Here is a 24,672-nt window from a genome sequence, read left to right on the forward strand (position 1 = left end):
TCCTCTGGCTGAGGAACGGTTTCGGAACACATCCATGGACAGACGAGATGTCACAGATGATGCTGATGAACTGTGAATATCTCAAGGAGGTTTAAAAAAAAAAAAAAAAAAAAAAAAATCTTAAGAATGTCTATATATTACCTACAAGCTATCCGTTAGCATTCCCAATCATCTCAAATGACATTTGTTTGGCTGACTGACACACTCAGACCTGAAGTACCAGCTCTTTAAGCTCACATGCAGCAGATGTAGATGAGGAAACATTTGGGTGAACCAAGAGTAATATATCTGAAGTTCTTCCTGTAGAGGGCGCTAGCGCTGGGATGCTCTATTCATTTATTATGATAAGACTAGTGACGTGAGAGTTCATTTATGAAATGATTTTGCACACCGAGGACATCTGCTGACCAAACAAAGACAAAGCTGACAAGCAAAGGAAAGACAGGCTGAATATTTTAATACGATATCCTTTACAATTTTCATAATATGTACAACTCAATGTGATGTTTTTATATACACTATGTACACTAGTGCACAGTGTATTTTTTTTTTTTTTAAACCAAATTTATTTTGCAAAAATTGACACACACACACACACACACACACACAGACAGAAGTACAGTCCCATTTTACAGAACATATATGTCAGACACAGACGTGAACAAGAGGGCAAGTATTCAACAGGTGGTTTATTCAGAAACAGAGGCACGAACACAGGAACAACACAGGTGAGTAGTTTGCACTGTCTCCGTGACAATATACACATAAATTGAACATCATCATTTCATGCTTCCCAGCCAACACACACCATACCAGTTACGTGATTTATTGGTACTTTACTTTTATTTCATGACTTATGTAACCCTGATAAGATAATTGTGTCAAAGTTATAGGCTATATATGTGCATGGGTTCTTTAAGAGAGCGCTGGCAGCTATCCAATCAGAGCTGCAGTTGAGTTAAGCTCCGCCCCCATGCACGAGTTGGATCGGTGGAGAGTGTGTGATGAAAACGTGACTAAAACCGAGTTGTTAATTTAAGAGGAAAAGAAAAGCTTGTTCTGTTTAAAGAAGGGTTTCTTACCCATTTTATTTTCTTCTTTTCACTGGACACTGTCAGGATCTGTTTTGTCATTTTGTTTCATTTGATTGGTGAGTAGTGATAATTGTGTTACCGAGCACATGGTGTGTTGTAATAGATTCATGTCTTTATGTGCTAATCAATGTCAAATTGAGATGAGTACTGTTTTAAAGTGACTGAGTATAGTTAAATATTGATGTTTATTATTAAAATGTTTGCTATGTATTGTTTGTCCGATAAATTATACAGTGGCAGCCACGGGTGAATGTGATGATATTGTGATTGTAACGATACCCATGTCGAGGCATGCACGAAATCCTAGCAGCGGCTGGACGTCTTGATTCACCAAGAGGAATGGAAGTGAATGATTTTGCCCATTTAGGCCACACTGCAATGTGACTGCAATGGGACTTTTGTCTCGATGTTACTTCCACCATAAGCTACAAGGTTAGGTGTCTTTGATTGCTTCACTGGCCGTTCGTTGTTGGCAATTTGTTCAAAAGTTATTTGTGACATTACGTTACATTTTGCCCCAGTGTCAACTTTCACTTCAATTGGAGTTTTGTTTATGTGTAAAGTGACAAATCCCTCCTCCAACCCTGGCATGTGAGGGTTAACAGTGTTGACAAACTTGTCAAATTCGATGCCATCAACATAAAAAGTGTCATCATGGTCAAGGGGTTTGTCTATTTCGAGTTCATGTACCGCTTTCCTGTGACTGAATTTCTTCGGACCAAACTGACTGCGTGCTTTGCAACATTTCTTGTAATGATTCATTTTCTTGCAGTTATGACACTGTTGTCCGAAAGCTGGGCATTTCTCTTTCTTTGCTGCATGATTGCTTCCACAGTTTCTACAATTGGTTATGGTTGGTGAATCGTCTTGTTCCGTTCTTTGTTTATGTCTTGTCTGTTGGCGCCTCCTGCTGGAAACTGGCGGTATTGCATCCACATTAGTGGCAGTCTGAGGTATAGCCAATGTTTTGTTATTTTCCTCTGTCATTTCATGTATGCGACAAATTGAGATGGCCTTAGTTAGAGTTAGATCACTGTCTCTCAACAGTACTTTCCTTAAGCTTTCACTGTTGATGCCACATACTATCCTATCACAGATCAGCTCGTCAGTCAGTTCTCCAAATTGACAACTTTTAGCTTTAATTCTGAGATCACTGATGAATGCCTCAAGTCTCACCTTGTTTTTGGTTTCTAGAGTAAAACTTGTGCCTCTCCATTGTTTTATTTTGTTGAGGGTTGCATATTTCACGAAATTTTCTATTCAGGCACTCTGGATCTTCTCTCGATTCAGCGGGAGTCAAGATCGCGCCATTCTCGCCCGGTACACGCACCTCCGCTGCATAGACAAATGAACGCTCTCGTTCTATGGCTTCCGGCCCTGCGAGATTGAGGAGGATATACGCCCTTGTTTTGGCAGGCTTATCATAGTGCGCGGCGGCGATGAAAATGTCATATTCTTGCTCGAAGATTCGCCAATTGTCGGCAATATTTCCATCAAAAGTGAGCGGGTCTGGTCTTCGAAAGGATTCCGCCATAGCCACTCACTGCGCGGTCTCGAGAAAACTTTTGCGATCAGTTCAGTCTCTGTACAAAACTGATTAACTCACAGGCGAAAAGTCCGTGCCGTCTTCTGACACCATGTTGTTTGTCCGATAAATTATACAGTGACAGCCATGGGTGAATGTGATGATATTTATTAACAGAGCTCGTGTCACACATACGACACATCACACATGAACCTAGCTCTCGCGCATTCTTAGTACATACGCCCCAGGGGGTGGGAGGACGTTCTTAAAGGACCCAACACATGTTTGAGGTGCAGCACATTAGAATACACAAATCACATTGTATTTCTGAACGGATCATTTATCACAATGATCTACACTATGTTAATAGAAAAGTTTAATATTTGAGCTAACGTCCAATATAAGGCATTTAATTGAGTTCAGGATGATTTCGTGACGTATGCTAATTGCATATGTGCAATATTTGAATATTTCATTGTTTTATTTGTTACCTTTGTGAATATTAGGTCTATTGGTGAATTATCAATGTTGCAGAAAGTAATGTGAGGTGAATTTGATTTATTTAAAAAGATAAATCATTGTAAGAGTTTATAGAGAATGTTGTACATTATATATGAGAAAATGTGGATGTATATCACACTGAATCTGTTTTATATATGCAGGTTAGTTGTTTTTTTTTTGTTTTTTTTTTCCCTTATCAATGCATTACTGGATTTCTTCAGTGTTTGAGATGGCGAGTCAACCCCATGAAAAAACCTAAAGAAAGGACAAAGACAAGAATGGAAGAGTGATTCATTTACGTCCTCAACCAGAGTGGTAGGATTACTGTTGACTTGGATTTGTTTGAAATAAGGACTAAACTCTCTTGACTTCCTCAACAAGAGGGAAAGAGGACATAAATTACATACCACACACAACAGAACTGAAAACAGAATATAACCAACTTTAGTGGACATTTATCTTAGAGGAGGTGATATATTCTCTTTCGACAATTGTATATTGGCTGTTTGATTGATTCTATTGTTTATTTTGTTACTTTAGTAATTGAATAACAATTGAAAAAGGTGTTACACTTACTAACTAACAACATAGCCTCAGTCGTCACACCCACGGACCGTTGGCTGAACGTTTGATGCATATGGCACACTTAACCGGTGTTGTGCTGAATTTTGACTCCCTGCCAAATTATTACCCTCCTCACTGAAGTCACTGCCTGATTCTAACCCCTAATCCTAAACTTACCTACACTAGTGAGGTCATAATCTGGCGGAGTTCAGAATTCAGCACAACACCAGAACTCAGTTTGTCTGATGACAGTCAGATTGACAGTTTGACGTGTTTGTAATTCACTCCATCTCACACAGAAAAAACACACAAGTTGTGAGAAATCAAGATTAACAAAAACGCAACATGAAATACAGGTACGTACTTCTCTGAGGTGAATATATCTGTTATGTTCGTTGTAACAAGAAGTTCACATCATTTTCACATCTGTAACTGTCCTACTGATGGTCATCAGACAAACGTTGTGGTCCGGAGATATTTAAAGGGTTAGTTCACCCAAAAATGTCATCACTCAGATGTGTCATAACCTCAATTAATGTACTACTTTATGCAGATCCTAATTAGCCCCCCTCATTCTCCATCTTGGGAGCCAGTTCTCTTCTACCTGTAAGTTTTGATGTTTTATCTTAATCCAAATAGGATTATGATCACTTCCAATTGTATTATCTTTAAAAAAAACATCCCATTGACTTATCCTTGCTAATTATTCTGAAACTATTGTCAATAGCTGACTCCTTTCCATGAACTGCATCATAGTCTCTCTCCCATCATTAGACATACTAATTGGTTGTCATCCATAAACTCTTCAATAATCATCTGTTTTTGTACTTTCCCACAATGTGTTATGAGCATTAAAGTCTCCGCATACTATAATTTTGCCATTTCCCACCTCATATATACTATCAAGCATCTCTGTCTATAATTACTACCTTGTTGAATGAAAGTAATCACTCCAATTGCAGAACTACTATTTTTACGAACTGCTGTATAACCATGAATTATAAAATCAAGTGATGGTTTTAACCAGGTTTCCTGTATACATGTGATGTTTGGTTTAACAGATAATTCTTTTATGAAATGTTTTAATTCTTGTCCATTGGCAATTAAACTTCTGACATTCCATTGTAAAATGGATAGTATCATCAATGCCCTCCTCCTCCACCACATGTTGACAGTGTTTCAGATATCTCTGCTGTTAGTGCTGCATTAATTAATTTGACTGATAGCTTCTCTATCCCTATAGGTACTTTTCTGCAGCTTTTGTGATTATCTTGATTCTCTCTGTTATACTTCTAATAACAAAGCTGTTGTATGGCTTTATAAGATTTTTATTTAACACTGAAAATCACAGATCCACTTTCATTGATTAAAGAAAAGAAAAAATGTTGCATTGGCTTGTAGTCACCAGCAGGTGGTGCAAAGAACACGCAAAGTATGACATCTTCACTGGGACAGACTTATTTATACTGACAATATTTATACTGCATTTCACTTAAGCTCCAGCACTGATTTAGCTTGTACTTTAAACTTGACATTGTGCAGTAGTAAATACTGTTAAATTATGTTCATCATTTGTAAGTCACTTTGGATAAAACCATCTACTAAACAAATAAATGTGACCCGAGACACTCCTGTCAATCATTCAGAGCTCCACCCACAGAGAGACAGATCAAAGCTGTAAAATAATTTGCCATTTGTCCAAAACACTATGGCTTCTTCATCACATGCTGAAAAAAGAAAGACAGAATTAGAGAATGAATACATTAATATTTAATACACTTTGGCCCAGTTTCATAGACAGGGCTTAGCCTAAGTCAGGGTTAGGTTTTTGTTCAATAAGGGCATTAAAGTAGATTTTATATCATCTTGGTACAAAACTATGGCAGTGACATATTTTAAGTTCTGTCAGTACAAGTTATTTTCAGTTAAAACAGCTCAAACATGCATTCTAGTCTAGGACTAGCTTAAAGGGATAGTTCACCCAGAAATGCAAATTTGATGTTTATCTGCTTACCCCCAGGGCATCCAAGATGTAGGTGACTTTGTTTCTTCAGTAGAACACAAATGATTTTTAACTCCAACTGTTGCGGTCTGTCAGTCGTATAATGGATGTTAATGGGAACTCCATCTATAAGTGTCAAAAAAACATGCACAGACAAATCCAAATTAAACCCTGCGGCTCGTGATGACACACTGATGTCCTAAGACACGAAACGATCGATTTGTGCGAGAAACCGAACAGTATTTATATAATTTTTCACCTCTAATACACCACTATGTCAAACTGCCTTGCGCATCCGGTTGGTGAGGTCTGAAAACATGCTCTGATGACGGAAGTGATCTCTCGCGCGTATACTTCAATGAGTGCGAGACATCGCTTCTGTTGTCAGAGCGCGTTCAGACCTCACCAACCGGATGCGCAAGACAGTTGGACATAGTGGTGTATTAGAGGTAAAAAATTATATAAATACTGTTCGGTTTCTCGCACAAACCGATCGGTTCGTGTCTTAGGACATCAAATGTGTTGTCACGAGCCGCAGGGTTTAATTTGGATTTGTCTGTGCATGTTTTTTTGACTCTTATAGATGGAGTTCCCATTAACATCCATTATACGACTGACAGACCGCAACGGTTGGAGTTAAAAATCATCATTTGTGTTCTACTGAAGAAACAAAGTCACCTACATCTTGGATGTCCTGGAGGTAAGCAGATAAACATCAAATTTGAATTTTTGGGTGAACTATCCCTTTAAGCCTTGTCTGTGAAACCGGGGGTTTAACTCCCAGGTTGGTATAAAATGACTTGAGTTATTTTATCTTAAACAGTAAATTATATTTAGCGTATCAGGTCTTCATCATTAAATCATAGTGTGTTGACCCATCACACCACAAACTATAATAATAACTATATTAGCATCTACACCAACAGATGTTAACTATAAAGATAAGCTAACCACAACTATTAGTGTCCACACCAGTGGACTGTACTGTAAAGATAACTATAACAATAACCATATTAGCAGCTGTGGTAATATAGTTATCATATATTACCATCCACACCAATGGACAAAACCATAATATTAACTTTGCATTACATTTTCATAAATAAGCTCAGTCAGCTCAACATCACCAGCTTGAAGCTTGACGTCTCACATGATGAAGTATGGATTGAATCATCTTTGTAATTAAAGAACAAAACAGAATATACACAAAATACATAACTATATTAGTGTCTACACCAATGGAAGATAACTATAACATTAACTTACTGTTAAATTTTCATAAACAGGTTCAGTCAACTCAACATCAGAAGCTTGACGTCTCGTATGATGAGGTCTGGAACGATTCATCTTTGCCATTAAAGAAAAAAACAGAATATAGACAAAATAAATAACTATATTAGCGTCCACACCAACTGATGATAATTATATCATTAACGTACCGTTACATTTTCATAAACAGGTTCATTCGACTCAACATCAGAAGCTTGACTTCTGTCAGGATGAGGTCTGGACTGATTCATCTTTACCATTAAAAGAGAAAACAGAAGGAATAACTGACACAATATAAAGTCACAACAGCATTCAGACTTTCAATCTTTTCATTAGTACATTTCCCTGATCAGTAAACTAACCATAACCAAACTCATTTTTCTCACCTGAGACTCCAGTGTGTCATTTCTCTTTTTTATCCTGCTTCTCCTTAAAAACAATGTGGGAAAATATTTCAAATATCTTCATTGGTCAACTTTGTGTAGAATTATTCTTATTCATTTCTATGATGAAAAAAATCTACAATACAGTTAAATACCTGCAATAAAATATTACAAACAGCGTCTTACCAAACGAGCAACATCGTAAGGACAACTGCAGCTCCACAAACCACTCCAATGGACATGTACAATATCACCAGACGTTCTACAAAAAAAGTAAATTAATTTGCATCACTTTAGAAAGAGTAAAGTAAGTATATGAGCTGCTCTACCTTTAACCGTCACAGTTACAGCGTCTGATCTCTGAGATCCATGTTGATTGTGAGCCTGACAGTAGAAGCGTCCACTCTGTAGTGCACTGAAACTCTGTCCAGATCCAACAGCTGAGTTTTCATTCTCCTTAAACCAGCTGAAGTTCAGAGCAGGAGGGTTTGAATCACTGCTGCAGATCAGAGTCACTGAATCTCCTGACACTATTTCACCAGATCCGTTTATCAATACTGAAACGTTCCTGGGAGGATCTAAAACGGATACAATTGAAAATGTTGGAAAATTGTGGATTTGGATGTGAACAATGTGCAGATGATCATTAACTCACACATGACGTTTAAAGTCACAGCATCAGAGTATTTCTCTCCATGTTCATTGATGGATCTGCACTTGTATTCTCCACTGTCATCAGAGCTGATCTTTGAGATGTTGAAGATTCTTCCAGATCCTACAAACATTCCTCCTTTAAACCAGCTGAAGTTCAGAGCAGGAGGGTTTGAATCACTGCTGCAGATCAGAGTCACTGAATCTCCTGACACTATTTCACCAGATGGACTGATGGACACTGAGACGCTCTTTGGTGCATCTAAAAGGACAACAATTAAATCATCTCATTCAAACACAATCTCTATTTTTTATTTTTTTTTAAAGTACAAATGAATCTGTACTCACACATGACATTGAGCTCAACAGCAGGAGAGGTGTGATTGTGTCCGTGTACAGCACAGCTATATCTGCCTGCATCCTCTCTTCTGACTGACTGCAGCAGGAGTTCATTGTTTCTGTCTCTTCTCTCAGTTAATGGCTGTGAGTTTCTGTACCAGATGAATGTTGCTCTGTCAGTCAGATTACAGCTGCTTTTACATGTCAGATGGACTGAATCTCCCTCTGTCACTCTCTCAGGAGACTGAGACACCTGAAGATCTGAACACAACACACACATTATATCTAGTGCTGCTGTCATACACTGATTATTATTCAACATAATGTACAGAAGAAGAGAGAAACCTCATGAAAGTCACCTGTGACAGCAAGAGTCACTCCTGGAACACCAATCCATTTACCATCAGTTTTATTAGTGATGAATCTGAAATAGTACTCGTGTGAATCCTTCAGTGTCACATGACTCAGTCTGATGGTGCAGTTCTGCTGTTTATCTCCCAGATACTGAAGCCTCTGACTGTATTCAGGGTCCTTAGACAGATCTGGATGTTCTGTATTTCTAACTTGTATTTTGGTCCAGAACACTCTCATGATCTGATATCCAGCAGGGTATGTATAAGTGCAGTTCATTATCACTGATGAGTCATTTAGTGCACAGATGTGTGAAGGACTGTAACTCACACCCCAACCAGCACTAGAAACCCCTGAGACACAGAATTCATAGAGTGAAGAAAACAGCATCTGCTTTTGTACAAAGAATGTTGGGGAGGGAAATTGCTTACAGTTTCCTCTTTAGTCATTCAACTCACCGTGAATCATGAGCAGAAAGATCAGAGGAAGAGGAGGAGCCATTCTGACTGACATCAGAGCAACACCTACAACAAATGAACAGTGGCTTATTTCTGCTGTCATGAATCAGAAGTTTTAAACTTGATTTTAGTCTACTTTTTGTATGATAATACATAATAAACATGTAAATATTATCATTAGTTCACTGCCTGTGTCGGTGGTGGTGTTTATTGAGGTTTGGTTTAGAAATACTGTGGTTAAGCTACTTTATCACACATTCTCCATTTTCTCGGCTAGTGCAAATTGAGCCCCGTCTACAATGCAAAGTGCACCTTATACACATGACAAAACACACAGTCGCTGAGCAATAGTCAGCATTTGCAATTGTTCTATTACACCTACAAGCAAAACATGGCCAGACACTAAACACTTACACAACGACTCAAAAAAAAAAAAAAAAAAGAAGCTGAAAAACAAGGATTAAAGAAAAATCTATTCATTTTATCATGCTTGTCCTCAAACGAATGTCTTTCCTGCTGAAGACCAGCTAGAATTTTAAACACCGGTTTATGAAGTAATAGTAATCCATGATAAAGCATTTTAACCAAAGCTGTATTTACTGACTGAGCTCAGAAATCGTGTTAAATATATTATTAAACACATTTTATTTCCAAAAATCAGACCAAACAGTGTATTTAGATCAGGGGTTCTCTACTCTTTCCTGCAGAGTTTTGCTCCAAATCTAATCAAACACAAGCTAATCGAGGTCTACAGGTCTACTAGAAAGATATAGGCAGTGAATTTGATGAAGGTTGGAGCTAAACTCTGCAGGAAAGTGGATTTCGAGGCCAGAGTTACATCTTAATATACTGTATATATCAGCTCACACCCCTTCATGTTTTCACCGTATGCTAAAATACTTTAAATTTTCATTTCAATCTACACTCCATACCCCATAATTACAACACAAACAGCAGCTTTGTACATTTGTCAAAACAGAATCATTCACACCATTAAAAAATACCATTTAATAGAAAGCTAGTTGATGATAATGAATCTAAAGAATGATTAGTAAATGATGCTCTTACCTTTTTTGCCAGCACTAAAATGACCGGGTTGAAACAGCACTAGGTTTCTTATACTCTGAAACACGTGGTTAACACCTTATGTTTTAACATGTGGTCTTATTCATGACGCTTCACTTAGTGTTTAGTTTATCAAGTCAAAAGAGTAACATCACAGAGAACACATCAGACTAAAGACATAAAATAAAAGTTAAAGTGAGAGAAACTCTACACCGGTTCTCAGAGATGCTCATTTTATAATGTTTTCAAACTTATCTGCATCTTCCTAAAGAACCAATAATATAATTTCTTGATTGTGCTTTTGATAAACTTTGACTGGCAATTTGGTAATAAACAATACGAACTTGCTGATTAAGTACTAGAATATTACAGATCTTTCCTCTAAATGTCTAAACATCAATCTTATGAGATCTTCTACGCTTATTTTTCTAATAGTGGCCATGTGTCACTTCATAGTGTCTGATTCTCTGTTGTCTCTAACTCTAAATATGGTCATCGATACAGTTTTGTATCCATATATTTGTATTTAACTTGTCCAACTTCGAACTAGCAGCATCTTTCAGAGTGACCCTTGTGAGAGATGGGCTGTTTCCGAAATCATCTCCTATACCCTTTCACTATTCGCATTTTAAAAGCACTGGCATATAACTTTCCTCCCATCTTGTATACATTTTTTTTTTCATCACGTGTCCCTTTAGGTGATCAGAAGAAGTAAGCAGTAAACCCTAGGCCTGTTAAAATACTCACACTTGCGATCTTTGCACTTGAGCCCTTGTCTACTAACATGACGTATTTCCTGTATTTGGCCCAAGTGTTCAAATAGGTGTGAAGATTGCAAGTGTGTGTAGAGCTTTTGATAACCTGATGTACAAATGCAAGTGTTTACGCAGTTTTATTTGGATAACAATATCTAATTTAACTTAGTTTAGAATATTTTCCTCAACATTTTGGGGAACGTGAGTTTCTGAACATGATGGGATACACAAAGCATATTTGAGTGTTTGTAAAAGACACTGGGTATTGATGCTTTTCACACCTGGGACAGTCTTGCGCACTTCCTGTCACATGCAAACGCTCTCAAATAGCCACAACCTCAAGAGTGGGTGTTTGGACAGGCCCACCGTAGTCCACTTGAAAGAGTCAATAAAGACGATTGAGCACCATTTTCTGCACCAGTCACCATTCTATTGTACACTCATTGTTGCGGTGCATTATGGGATTGAATTAGCACTCTCTATGCCACTACAAATGTCTGTACCCTAAAATAGTGCACTATAAGGGTGAAGTTGCTTCCTCTGGCTAAGGAACGGTTTCGGAACACATCCATGGACAGACAAGACTTCACAGATGATGCTGATGAACTGTGAATATCTCAAGGAGGTTTAAAAAAAAAAAAAAAAAAAAAAAAAAAAAAAATTATATATATATATATATATATATTATATCTTAAGAATGTCTATATATTACCTACAAGCTATCCGTTAGCATTCCCAATCATCTCAAATGACATTTGTTTGGCTGACTGACACACTCAGACCTGAAGTACCAGCTCTTTAAGCTCACATGCAGCAGATGTAGATGAGGAAACATTTGGGTGAACCAAGAGTAATATATCTGAAGTTCTTCCTGTAGAGGGCGCTAGCGCTGGGATGCTCTATTCATTTATTATGATAAGACTAGTGACGTGAGAGTTCATTTATGAAATGATTTTGCACACCGAGGACATCTGCTGACCAAACAAAGACAAAGCTGACAAGCAAAGGAAAGACAAGCTGAATATTCTAATACGATATCCTTTACAATTTTCATAATATGTACAACTCAATGTGATGTTTCTATATACACTAGTGCAGTTTTTTTTGTTTTTTTTTAAAAAAACCAAACAAAATTATTTTACAAAAATTACGCACACACACACAGAGAAGTACAGTCCCATTTTACAGAACATATATGTCAGACACAGACGTGAACAAGAGGGCAAGTATTCAACAGGTGGTTTATTCAGAAACAGAGGCACGAACACAGGAACAACACAGGTGAGTAGTTTGCAGATATGAGCACGTTGAGTATAGTCACTTAGCTGAGCAATAACAGAGTCCTTTCTCTTTTGCAGAAGTATCAACGAGGGAAGACAAGACTTGCCGAAGGAGTGGGAGCACGGAGACATCGGAGGAGAGGTAAGGAGTCCAGGTATGTATAAACAAGACCAGACACTGAAGTGAGTGTTCTTATAGTGCTGGTGTGATGAGGTGCAGGTGCCGCTGATCAGTACTCTGGCGATTGTGAACGAGTGTTGGTGGTGGGAACTGTCTCCGTGACAATATACACATAAATTATACAAATATGACTCATATTGGCGAATAAAAATGCCTGTAAAGTAAGGTCTGAAACTTTTGTTAATACTGTAAAATTGGTAAGTTGGCATGAGCCACTACAGTAATTTAAACATATACAAAATAACACGAAGTGAAATTAAAGTGGCATTTTGGGGTTACCATGGTAAATGCACAATTTGCTACTAACGCTAATGAAACATGGAAACTGCTGCTGATGAATAAAATGAACATCATCATTTCATGCTCCCCAGCCAACACACAACATCCCAGTTACGTGATTTACTGGTACTTTACTTTTATTTCATGACTGATAAGATAATTGTGTCAAAGTTATAGGCTATATATGTGCGTGGGTTCTTTAAGAGAGCGCTGGCAGCTATCCAATCAGAGCTGCAGTTGAGTTAAGCCCCGCCCCCATGCACGAGTTGGATCGGTGGAGAGTGTGTGATGAAAACGTGACTAAAACCGAGTTGTTAATTTAAGAGGAAAAGAAAAGCTTGTTTTGTTTAAAGAAGGGTTTCTTACCCATTTTATTTTCTTCTTTCACTGGACACTGTCAGGATCTGTTTTGTCATTTTGTCTCATTTGATTGGTGAGTAGTGATAATTGTGTTACCGAGCGCATGGTGTGTTGTAATAGATTCATGTCTTTATGTGCTAATCAATGTCAAATTGAGATGAGTACTGTTTTAAAGTGACTAAGTATAGTTAAATATTGATGTTTATTATTAAAATGTTTGCTATGTGTTGTTTGTCCGATAAATTATACAGTGACAGCCACGGGTGAATGTGATGATATTTATTAACAGAGCTCGTGTCACACATACGACACATCACACATGAACATAGCTCTCGCGCATTCTTAGTACATACGCCCCAGGGGGTGGGAGGACGTTCTTAAAGGACCCAACACATGTTTGAGGTGCAGCACATTAGAATACACAAATCACATTGTATTTCTGAACAATTCATTTATCACAATGATCTGCATCCCCTTCCTTTAGCTGAAACCTCCTATCAAAAGGAAGAAAACATATTTAACACTGAACAGTACAGGCATGACACAGACTTGATCAACGACCAAGAATATGAATGACTTCCAATATAACATTGTATCCATTGCAGTGAATAAATGAACGATAACAGATACAAATCTCAAGATGTTCTCTGTGTGCATGAAGAAAACACATCAACAAAGAATGGCACTGGCAGTATAGAAATAGCCATAATAAACACAATTAAACAGGCACTCAAAATAATAACTAAAGTGTCACTAAATATACCATTACTAGAACTCACTGTTCATATCTTGGATTAGGCTTGCAGATGCGACCTGAACGTGTTCTGTAAGGTGCATTACTGACCTTAGTAGGAGACTGTGCAATGTGCTTTGGCAGGTCAGTAGGAGTGGATTCTGGTTGTGGAAGGTGTATTTGTGGTGAGTGTGGTGTAGGGGGAGCAAAGTCCTGTGTATGTGTAGTGGTGTTCTGAGAGTCAATGTCCTCGGGGTTGAGCCGTGATGGAGGGGGCTCTGCAACAGGAAGGATGTGGCGTCGGTTCCTCCTGTATGTTCTCCCATTGCATTGGACAGTGTATGACCGAAGCTCCTTATTCACCTCCTTTACTGTGCCAAGGTGGTCGTATCCTTTTGGGGTTTGCATTCTGACAACTTGTCCCTCTGCCAATGGTTGCAGTGGACGACTTGAGGCGTCATAGTACCGCTTTTGGGTCATCCTCTTATGACGGAGCTGTGCGGTGACTTGCTGGGCATGTTTGGGGGCTGGCTCTAATAGCCTAGAATTAACAGGAATGGCTGACCGTGTCTGTCGTGACAACAGGCGTTGTGCAGGGGAACCCAACGTTGGGTCTCGGGGAATGTTTCTCAGATTTAAGAGATTGAGAAATACATCCATCCCATCTCTGAGATTCAGCTGTTTGGCACTGCGGACCGCTCTTTCTGCCAGGCCATTTGACTGTGGGAACTCTGGACTACTGGTGACATGGATAAAGTCCCACTGTTTGGCAAAGTCTCTGAATCGCTGACTTGTGTACTGTTTAGCATTATCAGAAATGAGTGTGTGAGGTGTGCCATGCACAGAGAAATGTCTCTTCAATTTCTTTATTACAGCTGACGATGTTATGTCATGGAGAAGGTCAATCTCATACCAACCCGAGTATGAATCCACAAGCACCAGGCAGTTTTGGCCACGCCACTCAAACATATCTGTTGCCACAGTAGACCAAGGCAAGTCTGAAACAGGGTTTGGCTTTAATGGTTCTTTCGGTTGATGCGGCTTTGTGCTGTTGCAGACTGAGCATGTTAGGAGTTCTGCTAGGATATCAGCCGTCATTGTTGGCCAGAAAATTATACCTCTAGCTCTGTGCTTGGTAGCATCCAGACCAGGATGACCTCTATGGACTATACAGATGTATTCTCTCTGTAATGAGCGAGGAATGACTGTTTTGTGGCCTTTCATCATTATTCCATCTTCCACAGCAAGCTCATCTCTGTAAGGAAAGTATGGATGCACAGCAGGGCACAAGCTATGTTCTTTAGTTGGCCAACCTCGTTGAATCACAGTGCTGAGATCCTGTAGCACCTCATCCTCTGCTGTATGCTTCCTGAGTTCCTCCAGTCGGGCAGTCGAGATGTAATTGACAGACATGACCTCAAACGTGTCATTTTCAATGTCTGGAGGGACCTCTGTGTTTGGAGCTCTAGATAGGGTGTCTGCAAGATACATGTGCTTACCCTTCTTGTACACCAGAGTGATGTCGTAGCACTGTAACCTGAGCAACATTCTTAGTCTTGTAGGGGCAGGGGTCTTGCAGGGGCTGTGTGGATTGGTTTCTTTAGAATGGTCACCAGGGGATGGTGGTCCGTTTCAACAAGTGTGGGTTTTCCGTAGACATAGTCTCTGAACTTAGTACAGGCAAACACGACAGCTAGCAGCTCCTTTTCTATCTGAGCATACCGCGCATCTGTGTCTGTGAGTATGTGAGACGCATACGCAACTGGTCTGCCCTCCTGCATGCAAGCAGCACTAAGCCTGAAACATGAGGCATCACAGGTTAGTGTAACTGGCTTCTTTACATCATAGTATGCTAAGACAGGTGGGGTAGACAAATATGACTTGAGGGTTTGAAATGCGTTTTGGTGTTGCTGGTACCAGCACCATGCAGTCTCTTTGTGTGTCAGATTTCTGAGTGGTGCGGCAATGTCGCTGAAGTTTGGTATAAATTTCCCCAGATAATTTACCATTCCAAGGAAGCGCTGTAGTGCAGGGACATCCTTGGGGGCTGGCATCTCAGAGATTGCTTTTGTCTTGGAAGGATCAGCTTTCAGGCCTTCACTTGTACAGATGTGTCCCACATAGCTGACTTGATCCAGGCGGAATTTGCATTTAACAGGGTTTAGCTTGAGCTTGACCTCACGTGCTCTGTTCAGCACTCTTTTCAAATTAATGTCGTGTTCAGCAGCGTTGCGATCTCCGACAATGATGTCGTCAACAATAATTGCACAGGGATACCCTGAAAATAACTGCTCCATCGAGCGCTGGAACACTTCGCTTGCGGAGTTTATGCCAAAGGGCATGCGAAGAAATCTATAGCGCCCAAATGGGGTGCTGAATGTGGTCATCATGGAGGACTTGCGGTCTAAGCGAATCTGTCAGAAAGAGTTCTTCGCATCCAGCACTGAAAATACAGTTGCTCCCGACATCTGGGATGCCACTTCCTCTACGCTGCGCATTGGGTGATGTGGTCTTTTTAAGGCAGTGTTGAGATCTTTTGGGTTGATACACAGCCTGATTTCTTGTCTGTCCTTTTTATGTGTAACCACCATGGACGAGACCCAGTCTGTCGGCTCTGAAATCGTCGTTATGACGCCAAGGCTCTCCATGCGGTCCAGCTCTGCTTTGACACGGCTTTGCATTGCCAGAGGAATGCGATGAGCAGGGCGAAGTACAGGCTGTATGCTGGGGTCCACTGTCATAGAATATGTTATCGGGAGTTCTCCAAGCTCGTCTGTGAACGAGTCTTTCTACTCAGTGAGAATGTCTTCAGTGCTGCCCTCCATACTGACATGATGCACATCTGGGCTGATTGTAACGATACCCATGTCGAGGCATGCACGAAATCCTAGCAGCGGTTGGACCTCTTGATTCACCAAGAAGAATGGAAGTGAATGATTTTGCCCATTTAGGCCACACTGCAATGTGACTAAGCCTTTTGTCTCGATTTTACTTCCACCATAAGCTACAAGGTTAGGTGTCTTTGATTGCTTGACTGGCCGTTCGTTGTTGGCAATTTGTTCAAAAGTCATTTGTGACATTACGTTACATTTTGCCCCAGTGTCAACTTTCACTTCAATTGGAGTTTTGTTTATGTGTAAAGTGACAAATCCCTCCTCCAACCCTGGCATGTGAGGGTTAACAGTGTTGACAAACTTGTCAAATTCGATGCCATCAACATAAAAAGTGTCATCATGGTCAAGGGGTTTGTCAATTTCGAGTTCATGTACCGCTTTCCTGTGACTGAATTTCTTCGGACCAAACTGACTGCGTGCTTTGCAACATTTCTTGTAAAGATTCATTTTCTTGCAGTTATGACACTGTTGTCCGAAAGCTGGGCATTTCTCTTTCTTTGCTGCATGATTGCTTCCACAGTTTCTACAATTGGTTATGGTTGGTGAATCGTCTTGTTCCGTTCTTTGTTTATGTCTTGTCTGTTGGCGCCTCCTGCTGGAAACTGGCGGTATTGCATCCACATTAGTGGCAGTCTGAGGTATAGCCAATGTTTTGTTATTTTCCTCTGTCATTTCATGTATGCGACAAATTGAGATGGCCTTAGTTAGAGTTAGATCACTGTCTCTCAACAGTACTTTCCTTAAGCTTTCACTGTTGATGCCACATACTATCCTATCACAGATCAGCTCGTCAGTCAGTTCTCCAAATTGACAACTTTTAGCTTTAATTCTGAGATCACTGATGAATGCCTCAAGTCTCACCTTGTTTTTGGTTTCTAGAGTAAAACTTGTGCCTCTCCATTGTTTTATTTTGTTGAGGGTTGCATATTTCACGAAATTTTCTATTCAGGCACTCTGGATCTTCTCTCGATTCAGCGGGAGTCAAGATCGCGCCATTCTCGCCCGGTACACGCACCTCCGCTGCATAAACAAATGAACGCTCTCGTTCTATGGCTTCCGGCCCTGCGAGATTGAGGAGGATATACGCCCTTGTTTTGGCAGGCTTATCATAGTGCGCGGCGGCGATGAAAATGTCATACTCTTGCTCGAAGATTCGCCAATTGTCGGCAATATTTCCATCAAAAGTGAGCGGGTCTGGTCTTCGAAAGGATTCCGCCATAGCCACTCACTGCGCGGTCTCGAGAAAACTTTTGCGATCAGTTCAGTCTCTGTACAAAACTGATTAACTCGCAGGCGAAAAGTCCGTGCCGTCTTCTGACACCATGTTGTTTGTCCGATAAATTATACAGTGACAGCCACGGGTGAATGTGATGATATTTATTAACAGAGCTCGTGTCACACATACGACACATCACACATGAACATAGCTCTCGCGCATTCTTAGTACATACGCCCCAGGGGGTGGGAGGACGTTCTTAAAGGACCCAACACATGTTTGAGGTGCAGCACATTAGAATACACAAATCACATTGTATTTCTGAACGGATCATTTATCACAATGATCTACACTATGTTAATAGAAAAGTTTAATATTTGAGCTAACGTCCAATATAAGGCATTTAATTGAGTTCAGGATGATTTCGTGACGTATGCTAATTGCATATGTGCAATATTTGAATATTTCATTGTTTTATTTGTTACCTTTGTGAATATTAGGTCTATTGGTGAATTATCAATGTTGCAGAAAGTAATGTGAGGTGAATTTGATTTATTTAAAAAGATAAATCATTGTAAGAGTTTATAGAGAATGTTGTACATTATATATGAGAAAATGTGGATGTATATCACACTGAATCTGTTTTATATATGCAGGTTAGTTGTTTTTGTTTGTTTGTTTTTTTCCCTTATCAATGCATTACTGGATTTCTTCAGTGTTTGAGATGGCGAGTCAACCCCATGAAAAAACCTAAAGAAAGGACAAAGACAAGAATGGAAGAGTGATTCATTTACGTCCTCAACCAGAGTGGTAGGATTACTGTTGACTTGGATTTGTTTGAAATAAGGACTAAACTCTCTTGACTTCCTCAACAAGAGGGAAAGAGGACATAAATTACATACCACACACAACAGGACTGAAAACAGAATATAACCAACTTTAGTGGACATTTATCTTAGAGGAGGTGATATATTCTCTTTCGACAATTGTATATTGGCTGTTTGATTGATTCTATTGTTTATTTTGTTACTTTAGTAATTGAGTAACAATTGAAAGGTGTTACACTTACTAACAACATAGCCTCAGTCGTCACACCCACGGACCGTTGGCTGAACGTTTGATGCATATGGCACACTTAACCGGTGTTGTGCTGAATTTTGACTCCCTGCCAAATTATTACCCTCCTCACTGAAGTCACTGCCTGATTCTAACCCCTAATCCTAAACTTACCTACACTAGTGAGGTCATAATCTGGCGGAGGTCAGAATTCAGCACAACACCAGAACTCAGTTTGTCTGATGACAGTCAGATTGACAGTTGTGACGTGTTTGTAATTCACTCCATCTCACACAGAAAAAGCACACAAGTTGTGAGAAATCAAGATGAACAAAAACGCAACATGAAATACAGGTACGTACTTCTCTGAGGTGAATATATCTGTTATGTTCGTTGTAAGAAGAAGTTCACATCATTTTCACATCTGTAACTGTCCTACTGATGGTCATCAGACAAACGTTGTGGTCCGGAGATATTTAAAGGGTTAGTTCACCCAAAAATGTCATCACTCAGATGTGTCATAACCTCAACTAATGTACTACTTTATGCAGATCCTAATTAGCCCCCCTCATTCTCCATCTTGGGAGCCAGTTCTCGTCTATCTGTAAGTTTTGATGTTTTATCTTAATCCAAATAGGATTATGATCACTTCCAATTGTATTATCTTTAAAAAAACATCCCATTGACTTATCCTTGCTAATTATTCTGAAACTATTGTCAATAGCTGACTCCTTTCCATGAACTGCATCATAGTCTCTCTCCCATCATTAGACATACTAATTGGTTGTCATCCATAAACTCTTCAATAATCATGTTTTTGTACTTTCCCACAATGTGTTATGAGCATTAAAGTCTCCGCATACTATAATTTTGCCATTTCCCACCTCATATATACTATCAAGCATCTCTCTCTATAATTACTACCTTGTTGAATGAAAGTAATCACTCCAATTGCAGAACTACTATTTTTACGAACTGCTGTATAACCATGAATTATAAAATCAAGTGATGGTTTTAACCAGGTTTCCTGTATACATGTGATGTTTGGTTTAACAGATAATTCTTCTATGAAATGTTTTAATTCTTGTCCATTGGCAATTAAACTTCTGACATTCCAATGTAAAATGGATAGTATCATCAATGCCCTCCTCCTCCACCACATGTTGACAGTGTTTCAGATATCTCTGCTGTTCTGCATTAATTAATTCGACTGATAGCTTCTCTATCCCTATAGGTACTCTTCTGCCGCTTTTGTAATTATCTTGATTCTCTCTGTTACACTTCTAATAACAAAGCTGTTGTATGGCTTTATAAGATTTTTATTTCACATTGAAAATCACAGATTCACTTTCATTAATTAAAGAAAAGAAAAAAATGTTGCATTGGCTTGTAGTCACCAGCAGGTGGTGCAAAGAACACGCAAAGTATGACATCTTCACTGGGACAGACTTATTTATACTGACAATATTTATACTGCATTTCACTTAAGCTCCAGCACTGATTTAGCTTGTACTTTAAACTTGACATTGTGCAGTAGTAAATACTGTTAAATTATGTTCATCATTTGTAAGTCACTTTGGATAAAACCATCTACTAAACAAATAAATGTGACCCGAGACACTCCTGTCAATCATTCAGAGCTCCACCCACAGAGAGACAGATCAAAGCTGTAAAATAATTTGCCATTTGTCCAAAACACTATGGCTTCTTCATCACATGCTGAAAAAAGAAAGACAGAATTAGAGAATGAATACATTAATATTTAATACACTTTGGCCCAGTTTCATAGACAGGGCTTAGCCTAAGTCAGGGTTAGGTTTTTGTTCAATAAGGGCATTAAAGTAGATTTTATATCATCTTGGTACAAAACTATGGCAGTGACATATTTTAAGTTCTGTCAGTACAAGTTATTTTCAGTTAAAACAGCTCAAACATGCATTCTAGTCTAGGACTAGCTTAAAGGGATAGTTCACCCAGAAATGCAAATTTGATGTTTATCTGCTTACCCCCAGGGCATCCAAGATGTAGGTGACTTTGTTTCTTCAGTAGAACACAAATGATTATTAACTCCAACTGTTGCGGTCTGTCAGTCGTATAATGGATGTTAATGGGAACTCCATCTATAAGTGTCAAAAAAACATGCACAGACAAATCCGAATTAAACCCTGCGGCTCGTGATGACACACTGATGTCCTAAGACACGAAACGATCGATTTGTGCGAGAAACCGAACAGTATTTATATAATTTTTCACCTCTAATACACCACTATGTCAAACTGCCTTGCGCATCCGGTTGGTGAGGTCTGAAAACATGCTCTGATGACGGAAGTGATCTCTCGCGCGTATACTTCAATGAGTGCGAGATATCGCTTCTGTTGTCAGAGCGCGTTCAGACCTCATCAACCGGATGCGCAAGACAGTTGGACATAGTGGTGTATTAGAGGTAAAAAATTATATAAATACTGTTCGGTTTCTCGCACAAACCGATCGGTTTGTGTCTTAGGACATCAATGTGTCGTCACGAGCCGCAGGGTTTAATTTGGATTTGTCTGTGCATGTTTTTTTGACTCTTATAGATGGAGTTCCCATTAACATCCATTATACGACTGACAGACCGCAACGGTTGGAGTTAAAAATCATCATTTGTGTTCTACTGAAGAAACAAAGTCACCTACATCTTGGATGTCCTGGGGGTAAGCAGATAAACATCAAATTTGCATTTTTGGGTGAACTATCCCTTTAAGCCTTGTCTGTGAAACCGGGGGTTTAACTCCCAGGTTGGTATAAAATGACTTGAGTTATTTTATCTTAAACAGTAAATTATATTTAGCGTATCAGGTCTTCATCATTAAATCATAGTGTGTTGACCCATCACACCACAAACTATAATAATAACTATATTAGCATCTACAACAATAGATGCTAACTATAAAGATAAGCTAACCACAACTATTAGTGTCCACACCAGTGGACTGTACTGTAAAGATAACTATAACAATAACTATATTAGCAGCTGTGGTAATATAGTTATCATATATTACCATCCACACCAATGGACAAAACCATAATATTAACTTTGCATTACATTTTCATAAATAAGCTCAGTCAGCTCAACATCACCAGCCTGACGTCTCACATGATGAAGTATGGATTGAATCATCTTTGTAATTAAAGAACAAAACAGAATATACACAAAATACATGACTATATTAGCGTCTACACCAATGGAAGATAACTATAACATTAACTTACTGTTAAATTTTCATAAACAGGTTCGGTCAACTCAACATCAGAAGCTTGACGTCTCGTATGATGAGGTCTGGAACGATTCATCTTTGCCATTAAAGGAAAAAACAGAATATAGACAAAATAAAAAACTATATTAGCGTCCACACCAGCTGATGATAATTATAACATTAACGTACCGTTACATTTTCATAAACAGGTTCATTCAACTCAACATCAGAAGCTTGACGTCTCGTATGATAAGGTCTGGAACGATTCATCTTTGCCATTAAAAGAGAAAACAGAAGGAATAACTGACACAATATAAAGTCACAACAGCATTCAGACTTTCAATCTTTTCATTAGTACATTTCCCTGATCAGTAAACTAACCATAACCAAACTCATTTTTCTCACCTGAGACTCCAGTGTGTCATTTCTCTTTTTCATCCTGCTTCTCCTTAAAAACAATATGGGAAAATATTTCAAATATCTTCATTGGTCAACTTTGTGTAGAATTATTCTTATTCGTTTCTATGATGAAAAAAATCTACAATACAGTTAAATACCTGCAATAAAATATTACAAACAGCGTCTTACCAAACGAGCAACATCGTAAGGACAACTGCAGCTCCACAAACCACTCCAATGGACATGTACAATATCACCAGACGTTCTACAAAAAAAGTAAATTAATTTGCATCACTTTAGAAAGAGTAAAGTAAGTATATGAGATGCTCTACCTTTAACAGTCACAGTTACAGCGTCTGATCTCTGAGATCCATGTTGATTGTGAGCCTGACAGTAGAAGCGTCCACTCTGTACTGCACTGAAACTCTGTCCAGATCCAACAGCTGAGCTTTCATTCTCCTTAAACCAGCTGAAGTTCAGAGCAGGAGGGTTTGAATCACTGCTGCAGATCAGAGTCACTGAATCTCCTGACACTATTTCACCAGATCCGTTTATCAACACTGAAACGTTCCTTGGAGGATCTAAAACGGATACAATTGAAAATGTTGGAAAATTGTGGATTTGGATGTGAACAATGTGCAGATGATCATTAACTCACACATGACGTTTAAAGTCACAGCATCAGAGTATTTCTCTCCATGTTCATTGATGGATCTGCACTTGTATTCTCCACTGTCATCAGAGCTGATCTTTGAGATGTTGTAGATTCTTCCAGATCCTACAAACGTTCCTCCTTTAAACCAGCTGATTTCTGCAGGAGGGTTTGAATCACTGCTGCAGATCAGAGTCACTGAATCTCCCTGACACTATTTCACCAGATCCGTTTATCAACACTGAAACGTTCCTGGGAGGATCTAAAACGGATACAATTGAAAATGTTGGAAAATTGTGGATTTGGATGTGAACAATGTGCAGATGATCATTAACTCACACATGACGTTTAAAGTCACAGCATCAGAGTATTTCTCTCCATGTTCATTAATGGATCTGCATTTGTATTCTCCACTGTCATCAGAGCTGATCTTTGAGATGTAGATTTTTCCAGATCCTACAAACATTCTTCCTTTAAACCAGCTGATTTCTGCAGGAGGGTTTGAATCACTGCTGCAGATCAGAGTCACTGAATCTCCTGACACTATTTCACCAGATGGACTGATGGACACTGAGACGCTCTTTGGTGCATCTAAAAGGACAACAATTAAATCATCTCATTCAAACACAATCTCTAGTGTTTTTTTGTGTGTGTTTTTTTTTAAAGTACAAATGAATCTGTACTCACACATGACATTGAGCTCAACAGCAGGAGAGATGTGATTGTGTCCGTGTACAGCACAGCTATATCTGCCTGCATCCTCTCTTCTGACTGACTGCAGCAGGAGTTCATTATTTCTTCTCTCAGTTAATGGCTGTGAGTTTCTGTACCAGATGAATGTTGCTCTGTCAGTCAGAGTGCAGCTGCTTTTACATGTCAGATGGACTGAATCTCCCTCTGTCACTCTCTTAGGAGACTCCACCTGAAGATCTGAACACAACACACACATTACAGTGGGTACGGAAAGTATTCAGACCCCCTTAAATTTTTCACTCTTTGTTATATTGCAGCCATTTGCTAAAATCATTTAAGTTCATTCTTTTTTCCTCATTAATGTACACACAGCACCCCATGTTGACAGAAAAACACAGAATTGTTGACATTTTTGCAGATTTATTAAAAAAGAAAAACTGAAATATCACATGGTCCTAAGTATTCAGACCCTTTGCTGTGACACTCATATATTTAACTCAGGTGCTGTCCATTTCTTCTGATCATCCTTGAGATGGTTCGACACCTTCATTTGAGTCCAGCTGTGTTTGATTATACTGACTGGACTTGATTAGGAAAGCCACACACCTGTCTATACAGGTGCTGGTCATATAATTAGAATATCATCAAAAAGTTCATTTTTTTATTATAAATTATTTTTAAAAATGAAACTTTCATATATTCTAGATTCCCTACATGTAAAGTAAAACATTTCAAA

At 39.0% G+C, this 24,672-nt stretch overlaps 1 protein-coding gene and 2 long non-coding RNA genes across 3 annotated transcripts in view; 1 reads left to right on the forward strand and 2 right to left on the reverse strand.

Annotated features, from left to right (window-relative positions):
• LOC127500450 (B-cell receptor CD22-like) overlaps positions 1-24,672 on the reverse strand; it is a 101,791-nt gene that overhangs the window by 51,200 nt on the left and 25,919 nt on the right. Inside the window, exon 8 of the mRNA XM_051871550.1 lies at positions 22,781-22,856. Within this exon, the coding sequence (XP_051727510.1) occupies positions 22,781-22,856 (76 nt within the window). The remainder of the gene's footprint in view (positions 1-22,780; positions 22,857-24,672) is intronic.
• LOC127500827 (uncharacterized) overlaps positions 1-24,672 on the forward strand; it is a 69,130-nt gene that overhangs the window by 7,786 nt on the left and 36,672 nt on the right. The window lies entirely within an intron of this gene.
• Positions 4,974-22,409, reverse strand: LOC127500746 (uncharacterized). Its single transcript, XR_007926415.1, has 3 exons — positions 22,382-22,409; positions 6,953-7,033; positions 4,974-5,411 (listed from the first exon to the last, which is right to left on the reverse strand). It is a non-coding gene; the product is annotated as an uncharacterized LOC127500746 (long non-coding RNA).

This window comes from Ctenopharyngodon idella, chromosome 1 (assembly GCF_019924925.1).
Source record: "Ctenopharyngodon idella isolate HZGC_01 chromosome 1, HZGC01, whole genome shotgun sequence".
Lineage (NCBI taxonomy): Eukaryota > Metazoa > Chordata > Actinopteri > Cypriniformes > Xenocyprididae > Ctenopharyngodon > Ctenopharyngodon idella.